General features: G+C 35.7%; 1 protein-coding gene across 1 annotated transcript; it reads left to right on the forward strand.

Annotated features, from left to right (window-relative positions):
• Positions 1–227: 227 nt before the first annotated feature.
• Positions 228–11442, forward strand: LOC145664803 (uncharacterized). Its single transcript, XM_081731765.1, has 4 exons — positions 228–720; positions 7078–7249; positions 8931–9027; positions 11299–11442. Exons 1-4 carry the CDS (start codon positions 589–591, stop codon positions 11342–11344), a joined length of 447 nt encoding a protein of 148 aa, XP_081587891.1. The 5' UTR covers positions 228–588; the 3' UTR covers positions 11345–11442.
• The last annotated feature ends 995 nt before the right edge of the window (positions 11443–12437 follow it).

Here is a 12437-nt window from a genome sequence, read left to right on the forward strand (position 1 = left end):
TTAAGAAGTGCATGTGCACATGTGCATTAGCATGGATGAAGCACACATTTATATAACCTGTGCTTAAGCCGTTATGTACACATGTGCATTTGCGTGGATGCAGTACACATTTATATAACCCGTGCTTAAGCCGTTGTGTGCACATGTGCATTTCCACAGCTACTGCACATGTGTATGACACATTCGTAATACCGTGCAAGTGTATTTAGTTTCATTCTGCTAATATTTACATTAAATATGGCTATAGTATTTTTAATTGAAAGTTCAATTTTTTAAAAATTATTATATTACTCATTCTAAATAAACAATATAATGTAACCTGCATTTTTCGAAGGCTTAAGTACATTGGAATAAATATTCAATCAGATAAATCGACACGCTATAAATAGGCTCTCTCAGTAGCATAAAAAATGTGCAGTGTTCGCTTTGATGTAATAAATGACGTGAGAACCGAATAGACATGTGTCTGATTATATACATACAAAAAGATATGTAAATATAATAATCTTAATAAGATTATTATTGTTTGGAAGTAAAATATTATTTTTCTCTATTAGTTATTAATTTAATTTTTATTTCGAATCACGCATGCGCACTGGTTGGAGCTGTGTATTAGCCATGCACGGCGCGCTTATTTGTGTGGTCGGGTACGAGCTGTGGTGTGGTGGTGTTTGTCCAATGTTGTTGAAGGCGAAGAATTCAACATTATATTATAATCAGGTGAGTGATGAACTTAATTTTACTGTAATTTGTAAAATTTAATAAAGCACCCGTTTAAATAATAAAACTGGTGTTAATGTTGCCGTATACACATGCATCCTGTTCTCAAGCAGTATTTATTAGTTGACATTTTATGTTTTTGGAGGGGACATTGAAGCTATAGATATACATTGAAGGCACTGTCATGATTTGCATCTCTTTAAAGAAAGATCTGCAAGAGTCATTATCACGTAGTCCTTTTAACATGAAATAAATTATGCATACATAACCCTACATTTGAAAGGAGGTAGTGTTCCAACGGCAGAACCTCCGAGATAATTTACAATCAAATCAAGGTATGCTAGTATCATTACCAAATCCAGAATGGGAATTAGGGGTAATAGTTAAAATAGGGAAGGTTCTAGATTACTGGTCCCGCATATAGATTAGTAGCTGGGTAGGTTTCTTTCTGTACTAAGTTTATGCATTTAACTTATACAGTATTGCCGAGCGAGCGTTAGCGAGTGAAGGCGGGTTAGAACCCCGCAGGGCACGTTGTTTTCTGTCTTTATTACTGCTCAATGGGAAGGGACCAGTAATCAAGAACCTTGCCGTTAAAATAGAACCTGATCGTATGCATGTATTTTTCTTGAGCCATCTTTTAAGAAAGGTATAAAGGCATTACTCGAGCAAACGGTTCTATGAAATTTACACGCATTTATTGCATTTTCCGGTTTCTTTTTGCAGAACATGCACTAAATGAGGAGCTAATGCATAAACCACGAACCAACTTGTCTAGGTGGCCACTAAAAAGCACGAATGCTATCTAACCGAATCAGGGCAGGAGCGCAGCAGGAGGCCCGAGCGGATCAAAGGGGTGCGTTCGTAGGGAGCAGGCGGGTCAGCAACAAGGGCATACGCATAAACGAGGATAGTGAAAACATACATTAAATATCTGCAATAATTTTTACCTTCAAAAGCACTTATATAATAGTAGTAATTCTTAATTTCAAAATGGCTTCACTGCTTTCCCGCGTACAAATGGTCTGCTGCGAGGAGAAATTCGTATGCTCTGAATTTTTACTTTTCTACACTTACCATGACGCTTGAAAAACTATAATACGACGCTCTTTATCACACGTATCGACGCTCTCTAATCGTATGCTTACATTATATCTATCGCAGTCGTCCATTGCTAACACGAACGGAACTTTCCCGCAGTTTATTTTCACCTTCTTCGCATTCTTGTATTCTTCCGCTTCAGTAAATAGTTACATGTAGAATACGTTCACTACCATTGAAAATGTATTTCAATATGATATCCACTGACAGAAATTACTTATATTTACACTCTGCTTCTTTTACGAAAAGTGTTTCACATCGTATTTTACCTATAAATTTTGTTTTCGGTAGAACCGCCTGCTCGAGTGAACCCATACAAGCATTTTTTTGAAGACCTTACTGCAACATGCAATATTTAAAAAGGATATCTGAATATAGATCGAATTGATTCAGGATATAGCTTAAGGGCAACTCTTTACTGTAGGTCTCACATGTAACATCTCCACTGTGACTTACTTCACAAAAGATAACTCTGCGAGGCAGGGTTGGTTTAAACCAGCTGGTTTTTCAGAAAAAAAAAATGGTTTAAACAAGAAAGAAAAAAAAAAAAGAAAAATGTTTAAATCGTGTGAACTTTATGGTGACGTTTCCACATATCAAACCATCCGCATTACGTTTATCTACTTTTCACCTTTTAATCGAGGGGTCCCGTGTTCAATTCTCGGTCCATCTTTCAGGTGTAAAGCAAGTAGCAATTCGAGGTGTCTCTTTAAGCGAAAGTCTTCTCCGTGATAACGTTGGTATTTCATAAGGAATTTAAGCCTAAACATACGAAATGAAACCAAGTTATATATTTCTACTTGTTTTATAAAGAAGCCAAGGCTGCTTAAACATATTGATAGAAATTGGCAAAATTTATCAACTGCCTACGTAGCTTCCAACATCAGCTTGGATTTCACTTTGTTTTAATTTTATTGAATATCTACATACCCAATTTTTAATTTAATACCTCAGTTTTAGCCTAGTGATTATGATATGTTGACCTTCAAATTTTACACACAAATACATTTAAATAACAGGATTTTCCCAATGGAGTTTCCCGATTTATATATATAATTCTGTATAATGTTTTTACTTGTGTAACTGTTTGTCTTTTAGTCCTTCTGAAATGACTCTTGACTAGGGATGGCCACAAAGTTCCGGTTCCAGAACCGGTTCTTGGGAACCGGTTTCAGACTTGGATCCGAAAGCCCCCAAAGACCCGTAAAGGAGCCACAAATTTCACCTTCAAAACACTGCAAAGAGGACCATGCGCTTGTGCTCTCCCCGCCCAAACTCTCTTGTGCCCCCAGAAAACAATTTTGGTCCACCAGTTTTTTTTTTTTTTGTTTTTATTTTGGTCCACCAGTGTTTTTTGTTTTTATTTTGGTCCACCAGTGAGTGTTTAGCCAAATGAGTTGGCCAATTTGCCTGTTTAACCATTAAGTTTGCCAGTTACCCAGTTAATTTAGCTAAATGAGACAAGCGGCCGCCACCTGGGTGCCTGCCTGTCGCTTCCACCATTTCATCTAGCACACTGTTCACAGCCTTCCAGCAGCTCGTGTTTAGTGTAGGGATCGTCACAAAGTTTCGGTTCCAGACCTGGATCCGAAAACCCAGTTCCAGAACCGGTTACAGACCTGGATCCGAAGAACCGGTTCCGGACCTGGATCCGAAAAACCGGTTGTTGAACCGGATCTTCTAGAACCGGATCCGTTCAGACCCGAAAAACTGTTCCAACAGGAACCGGTTCTGGCCATCCCTACTCTTGACAATTATAGCTATTAACAAGCAAGCTTATGTAAAGATCAGTACAACGTATTTTTATCAAGAGTCCTTCGTGAGTGAGTCGGCAATCACATTTGTGACCAGTTAACCCCGGTTTCGTGTCCAAATGGACAATTTCTCTTGGATGTCTTTGAAGCTAGAACAGCTGGGGGATAGCCCAATGCCTAGAATAGATAACTTGGTTTCAAATTTTATGCCCGAATGCAATCTCTTTGTCAAACCAAGGACCATGGGAGGGGGACCTCTCATAATTTGTACGTGAGAGATACTGGCGACCATCATTTTTGTATTGGCGAGTGAGTCTGACTTTGAAATTTTGCGCCCTGTTGTCTGTTATGCTATTGTCATTTTCTCTCTCTCTCTCTCTCTCTCTCTCTCTCTCTGTAATAATGCACGAAATTTGCACTTCACAAAAAAATCAAAGCTCTGTTCAGTCATGTCTTTAACCCGTTATGTAGATTCTTACAAAAAATAAAGTAGTACGAGAAAAAGCACAATCTTATCAAAAAAGAGCTGAGTTTGAATGATTTATGAGTGTTATCTAGTTAGGATATTTTTTCCTTCACTGCTATTAAATTTTTCATAGTCACTTATGAATCTTTGTAAATAGTGAATTGAAATAATGAAATGAAATCTTTGAGTTTTACGTCCCACGGTTATGCCGGTTAGGCTAAAGGAGACGGTGATAATGAGAGATGAGTAAAATGGTGGAATGAAGAAAGTGGGACAAAACGGGAGTACCCCGAGAAAACCCACGAGCACGGTGTTTGTCCACCACAAAGCTCACTTGGCGGCGGCTGGGATCGAACCCGGGACCCCAAGCACCAGAGGTGAACGCTCTACCACTGAGCCACCGCGCCTCCCAAATAGTGAATTGAAACTAAATTGTCCACAATAATGTAAATGGATTGTGTGTGCTAGATTTGACTTTAAAACTTGTTTTGAGAACACACAAAATTTAAATTTGAGCATATTACAAATGTGATTTGACGCGAAATAACTGTGTAGTAATATGTAAGAAAGATATGGTAAAAATTGAAGTGTTTTCTTTCATAATACTTTCATTTTCTTAAATGTGGGAAACTAGGTCGTATCTACATACTATAATTTTTCCGCTATTTTTGGAAACTAATAGGAAGTTTTTAATTATGTATACGACAAACGCCATGAGATATTTATTATTTGTCCACACGGGCCAGTTAATTTATATATATTAGTATGGCGCTAAATACGTTGTACAACTGTTAGGTGTTACACTACCGAAAACGTGAGAAAATTAACTTTAAGGATCCATGGCTCCAGTACTATGGGACCAATCGTGGTCGGGTCAAAGCGTCACATAGGAACTAGTATGTGTCCTATCCAAATATCCACGTTTCAGAATCGTGCGGCATTTGCGCATCAATTTCTGTAGAGGCAGTTGATTAGTACTTCAAATTTCCGGAGCATTTCCGAAATGCCTCTCTAAGCTTTAATGCGCAAATGCCGCACGATTCTGAAACATGGATATTTGAATAAGGCACACACTAGTTCCTAAGTGATGTTATGCAGGGCTCCCAGCTGTCCTCTTTTTCCTATTTTTTCTTATTTGTTTGGAAATGTGTGTATATTTGTCCTATATTTTAATCTTCTCCTATATTTCCTATATTTTTAGTGATTGCATTATTAAAAATACAAGCCAAAGACAGTTCCAGTGATGATTTAAGTTGCTACATATTAGCAATATGCTAAATAAGTCATAGCATTTTTTAAGGGACAAGTCACTAATCCTCACTATTACTTTTTTTTTAAAAATTTGCTCTTTACTATCCTCCTCTGTTCATTTTTTTTTTCTGTTTCCTATGTGCTTATTCTTCCTCAATGAAGCTTAGCTGAGGAACCTTACCGTGCTCCAGACTCTTGTAACGCAAGCTGTGTTAGCATTTTCTTTCAGCAGTGTGTGCAGCAGTATTGTTTCGGCATTAAGGTGTGTTGGTATTCACCAACATATCCCAACGTCTTCCAATATTGCTGTACATAATATGCAAGGTCCACACGCGTCCTGGAAACCCTGGAAATAAAAGTGTTTCGTAAAAACGTCCTGAAAAGGTCACGGAAAACGTCCTGACGAGAACTTTCTGGAACTTCAAGATTTCCATTGAAAGTCAATGAAAATCCTCAATGTTGTTAGAAGCTCTGGTGTATCTTTTCTAGAGCACAAAGGTGAAAAATCCAGGAGTCTGAAATAGTTACCTATAATGAGCAACCAAGACAATATTACGTGAGTAGACATTTATAGACTTTATAACATTTCAGAAAATAAATTGTTTTCACAGAAATTAGTTATGTAGCGCTCCCTAGCAGAATGCTCCCGATTTTTGGTGACTGAATTTGATCTAACTTTGACCTAAGTTTTCCGGAGATACATAGATTATCTCCACTTTATAGGTTCAGATTCGCGTACATCCTGTATGAGATTTACCATTGTTATTTTTTTTTTCCTACTAGATAGCACCATTAATACTCCTCATTGTGAATATAAACAACTAAAAGTAGTACTGATGGCACAGTCCGTCAATCTTCTATTTCAGTGTTCTAACTTATTAAATTAAAAAAAAAAAAAATTCGTCGCTTTGCATGAGTAAGGTTGTGAATTTACGAAATACATATTTTTCTGAAGTCATGGCAATTGTATTAATTTGAAAGGGATGTTTGTATGATACTTTTTATATTGCTACTCTCACTATTTCATTGTAATAATAGAATATTGAGTGTCTGTTATTTATCTTATTGTGCTCTGAAATTAAACTTCACTTTCTGCTCACTTTTATATTGACTGTTCGCTTCTATATTCATGTGTAAGACAAAAACTTGACATTTACAACATTGGTGCTGAATACTAAATTGTCGTAAGAGTTGACATTTTGAAGTTATTAAATACGTTTCATCCGTATGCATGTTTTTTTCTATAAGTTAAATTGTGTAAAAAGTTTTCAACAACTAAGAATGTATGTGTATATTGACTATGTATATGTATAATTTTATCAAATTTGCAGAATTAAGACACATTCAAAAAGTCACACATTAAAGAATTATCTTCTTTAGCGATCATGGGAACTCGGATAGTACTACATTCCTCCACATGCTCTATGAAGTAAAAACAGTGGAGTTGGCAAAAAATGTAATGCATTTCCTAGGTTGGTTTCTTCAGCAAACAAACGAAAGTAACATTGAAAAAAAAAACTACCAATAACATTGATTGTTTAAAAGTAAGATGTATTAATCTATCCAAATTGGATCCTAGTTTTCATCAGATTTGCTGATTTATTTTTGCCACCACATTTCACATCATATAAAAGATATGTAACCTTGGCAGATAACTTAATCACAAGAAATAATTTATGGTGATTATTTGCTCTAACATTAACTAAATATTGAAAAATATTATTTATATGCATGAAATTTTTTCGCTGCATTAACACAGCACAATCGATACAATGTTGCTTTCAGTTTCAAATGTTGGCGAGTGGTGGAAAAACTCCAAAACAACTAGCACAGAATATTCTTCGTCGTGTCGTGGTGGATGAAGTTGCTGAGCTGTATAGCCTCACAGGAAAGTCGGGAATAAATTGTGTGAGGAAGCTGTCGTTTGTGGAGACACAAACCTACAAGTTTATTGTTGGTAAGATTTTTTTGTGCATTTTTTTTTTTTAATCGTGATCGCATTGTCTTCAATGCTTGATAGTTTATAGGGTGTTTATTGGGAAAGGGCAATAATTAGGTTGTGCTCAAGCATGTCCAGAACAAGAAGTCCATATAAACTTTGTTTCAGGGATATTACTATATGAATTTGGTACATGTGGACAAGGAAATGTGTACATTGGAGTTACGTTGAAACAGTTTCATTAATTTTATGTTCCCGCTGTTATTTACCAACACTGTACACCTTTTCTTTCAACCACCCATACAGTAGCCCAAGGGTGTTAGAACAGGTGCCTAGGTGGCCATTAGACTAGCCCAAAACATCCAATCCAACGACTAGTATTTTGCGTGAAGGCACTGGGTGATAGTCGAGTGAAAACGGTTCACCGTCCATTTGGTATCACATGATGCGTAGAAAGAATACTATCCTCCAAATACGGAGGGAAAGTATTTTGCAAAAGATGAAGGTATGGTGCACTGTCAACACGAAAGTTCCATCTGGTAACTGTTCGCATGAAGCATGTTGGTTTTCCGCGGACCATTGGTGCCAATTATGAGTAGTGTTAATCCTGTAGTATCCTCCTCAGTCCTCTTTACATTAGTTACCATTCTCGTGTCTTATAGTATCACAGTACGCATTTCAACATAATTGCAGTGTACCCTTGTCACCATGCATTAAACTTCATGTAGTGATATATCTGAAACAAAGGTTTAAAACGTATATGTTTATGTAAACTTGATTGTTGTAGTCGACAAATCTGACCGCCTCTCAAATTATTGACCTTTCCTCCTGAAGCACCCTGTATATTGTTTCTTTTTGAGTAACAAATTGTTCTTTGATATAAAATATACTGTTTTGCAATAGAATGTAAGTTGAGTGTTTGTAGTAACACAGACCCCACCAAAAACAAAACAAACAGAAGAAAAGTGAGATGAGTACAGTTATGTTTAATTATTTCAATAAGTGAGGAATTTTTAATTTGATAGGTTCTTTTTCTGGCGTTAGTAGAAGCCATAAAATTCTACTATATTTACTCAATTATACCGCTGAATTGTTCCAAATTTTATTACCTTAAAACAATGATTCTCATTATAAACAATAATTTTGAAAGGCATGTGAAACATGGCCGTTGGTTCAATTCCAGATCACACAAAATATTTCCAATCCTCTCCCCACATTATTTAAACTTGTAAGACGAAAATATCATACGTCGTATATGCTTTGTAATGACTGCACTTTTTTATTTACTTAAAAAGTCACTGACAATTGCTGCAAATGATAAAAATGTCAATTAGATTGAGAGGGGAGTCATTGGTGTGGTGAGTGACTCACTGCTGGGAATGACAATTTCAGTAATCTTCAATACAGAGAGGCAGTGGGAGGGGGGGGAAAATCGGAGCATAAACTTCTCTGTATGCTGTATGCGAAATAGTTTTTCTTTATCTGTTCCGTATAAAAATTGCGTGAAGTATTATACTCTCGTAAATACAGCAAATATCTCATTACCAAGGTATCATTCAGACGGAAAAGGATTGCATACCAAAATTGTTGTTAGGGTTTCTCTTTCTCACTTTTGATGTTCTTATTTTAGGATTTAAGTTTACTAATGAATGTATAATTTCATATATATCAACATAGTCATATGTACATTTTTTTCTAGCATCTGCAAAGAAATTATATCCTGAGTGTTCGGAGGAGCAAATCAGGGAAGCGATAAGTGATTGGCTGCACCACGCCAAAACAAGGAGGTCACGAAGGTACGTATCACCTCTGATGTTTGGTTTTCATGTATTCGTAAGCCTTTATTTTAATATTTACATGCAATTTTGCAGCAGTTTTCAAAATAAGAACGGTTAACAAGTGGTCTCCAAGCTTTAAATTGTCACTATAATCTACATCAGAAGTCGGCAACAGGGCGGACATTTTTGCATACTTGGGCAAGGAGGTGCGGAACTGTGCTTTTACCTTGAAATATGTGCGAGTAGCTAACGGAGTATAAAATGTGTTTGCTCTCGTAGGTAATTTATAAGCAGAAAAAAAAACCTTTGACGCAGTCATTCTTTCAACTTTATTCTCTATAATTTATACGCACCTATTCTCAACGTGTATATTAACGCTCTCCAGCGGCGTTCTCATTTTCAAAGGGGACACTAGAACAAAACTGGGCGATTCGGGGGTGTTTGAGATTTCATGATCTTTAAGACTTTTTTCTTATTCTGCGAGAACGATTATGTATTTTACAAACTATTAGAAATTTGTAGACTTATATGACACAAACAAACTTTTTCTTTTTTTTTTAGAGGTTAATATCGACGGAAAAGAGAGGAACATTTCATTTTTTTTTTCGTCTTGTACAGTGTTCAATATAAATATCGCAACTCGACTACAGTTTTAAGATTTTATCTTATGCAATACATTTGAAATCAATGTTCTGCAGGTTGCTGCATAATCAATCTAACCTTAAACTAACGCCTGATAGGCAGGTAACCAGCGAAATATTGATTTCAAATGCATAAATTAAAGTATTGTACTACTATAGAGTTGCGATATTTATGTGGAACACTGTACCACCTGATGATAAAAAGAAATTGACTCATTGATAGTAAAAGAAATGTTTCTTAAGAATCTTACTAGTATTGTTTAAATTCAAAATGTACATTATATTAGTTGAAAAAAAGAAGAAACCTTTACGTCAGGATTGCAACGCTGAGTTAGGAAGGAGGATAATCCGATGTCCCGTCATTGCACTATTCGATTTACAGGCACGCAGACAGAGAATATGGATTTTGCCGATCGCTTATCTAGGATATAGGATCTTTTTTTCTTACACAAATTTGCCACTGTGTTTTTGCATATTTTGGGTTAAATTTTAAGCAGTACTTAGTCTTCCAGTGTCTCAGTATCTAGTAACATGACTTGAAATATGAATATCTAAAAAAATTTATTAATAATGCCATTGTACTTGATAGCAATAAGATTTATAAATTTGTTTCACTGTGAGTCATATAAGTCAGGGGCGCACTGACAGGAAGTCCGTCGGATCTGAACCCCTATAACGTTTAATTTGTATGAAAATGAATATAATTTCAAGGGCAGGTACGTAACTTATTTGCATTTCATACTCTAAACCATCCTCGGCCGCTCGCAGAGAGGAATACAGAGTGCACTACTGTATATACTTCTGCCTATCTTGCATAACGTGGTAGAGATCAGCCAGTTATATACAATTGATAATATGGAAAAGGCAACGTTTTTATTGGTTGTTCATGCCACAAAAATAAATCTTTTTCATCTTGCTTGCTTCTCTGAATATTGTTTCTTACTTTCAACCCACTTCCCGTAGCTTAGGTAACATAAAACTTCCATTTGTGCTAGATTTTTCTTCGTTATGCGTTGCCTCACAGCTTTCGTCTTCATTTTGAACTTTTCAGAAGGCATTCGAAGTGTAGTGTTTCGATCATCCGTGAACATTCACCTCAATTTCTCTACCAAATTCACTTCTCATAGTTCTTACTGCATCCAGTCTTGAGTTTATTCTCATCCTTCACTGTCCGTACGAATGAGCACGGGGTGAACAAGCATGCTCATACATTTACTCCTGTTGTAATAACTCAGTTTTACGTGTACTTAAACCCACACTTGTCAATGTCATTCAAGGTCAGTGCATTTAGTACCATTTACTCATGAGATGTTCTACCAGTGTTTTCAACACACGTTTGCACAGGATTGCCACCTGTCGATAAAAAGCCAGCCTCGTTTTCAAATTGCTAATTTAAATACTCTTACTGGAATTGATTCAATACCCTAAGAAATCTTATTTCAGAGATGCTGATGGTGGCGATTTATTGAGCTTAAATGGTAGTCTTTAGCTTTGTTTCTGGAGAAAATGGTATGGCATGTATAATTTGGATGGACCATATTTAAATTCTTAATCTCAAACTATGCTAAGAATATGACTGTGATTTAGTTTAAATAGATTGATTTAGTGTCTGCACTTACTGTATTACTTTTAAAACTTCTCTTTACAGGATGCAGAGGACTGAGGCCAAGGATTTATCGGAGAAAGTAAATTAAAAGAAAGAAAAAAAAACTACAACCATCTTGTAGATTACTTTTTATATTTAATAAGAAATAAATGTATAGATATATATATAATCAGTTGTTATCAATGTTGTAATACCTACTATTTCCATAAAATTACAGCGGAGTTGCGCCAAGTTACGGTTAATAGAATATATAAACATTTTTGCACTTGGATTTTGTTTAAAATCTAGTTTCACTTGTGATTGAGTTGAGGCCACTTTGCTTTATCAAGCATATATTTTAAATCTGAAATAGCTCCATGATGGCTTTTGATGAAATCATACTATGTAAAAGCTATGTTGACAAACCAAGCACTGTATTAAAAAAAATATATATATATGCAAACCACAACTGTTTATAAGTTCAGAACCTAATTATTCAGACAAGTATGAGTTTTTTCTTTCTTAATATTTTCAGTATCATATATAGGGGTCGGAAGTTAAAGATAGTTTTTCCCAAGTGCCCGAAGGTAAGAGGAACACCATAATATATGTTAATTTCGGGTCATTTTAGGCCAGAAAATGCTTAGTTTTAAGTCATATTTGGCTTATTGGTCCCCATTTCCCTTTAAGTCTTAACAGCTGGTTTTGGTACTTGACCTTTTTTCAACTACAGTTTTGCTGCCCATTCTCAATTAGAAACTCTTAAACATAGTTTTCTGTAATAATCTCTGACAATAGGAACCCTTGAATGACTGGAGCAGGTATAGTAGGTATGACCAGACAGTAGATGCTTGTGAGGATTGTCCTCCAAGTAGTTCAAAATGAACAGCAGAAACAGGGCGACGAAAATGCAAATTTGCAATTTTTTTTTCTGTTCAACATATCACCAGAATTGTGTATTATTTAAATATTATACACATTAAGTGTATCATTATTGATTTTATCATATTTTAAGTATTTTTTTCCAAATTTAGGTCATTTTCTTAATATGTTTAGGCTTTTTAAAAATTTTTTTAGGTAAGGTCTTCAACTTCCAGGCCCTAATGGTACGATACCCAATATGCTGCATAGCAAAATGAAAAGTCTATAATGATATATGTGTAGGAAGAAAGAAAAATATTGTCTAAATGCTCGTGACAGTG

The sequence above is a fragment of the Thermobia domestica genome, chromosome 11, assembly GCF_964235325.1.
Source record: "Thermobia domestica chromosome 11, izTheDome1.hap1.1, whole genome shotgun sequence".
Classification (NCBI taxonomy): Eukaryota; Metazoa; Arthropoda; class Insecta; order Zygentoma; family Lepismatidae; genus Thermobia; species Thermobia domestica.

Coding starts and splice junctions, on each gene's coding strand:
- LOC145664803 (XM_081731765.1), top strand. CDS start 589: ATGCGCACTGGTTGGAGCTGTGTATTAGCCATGCACGGCGCGCTTATT. Junction 7,250..8,930: donor AACCTACAAGTTTATTGTTG/GTAAGATTTTTT, acceptor ATTTTTTTCTAG/CATCTGCAAAGAAATTATAT. Junction 9,028..11,298: donor AAAACAAGGAGGTCACGAAG/GTACGTATCACC, acceptor TTCTCTTTACAG/GATGCAGAGGACTGAGGCCA.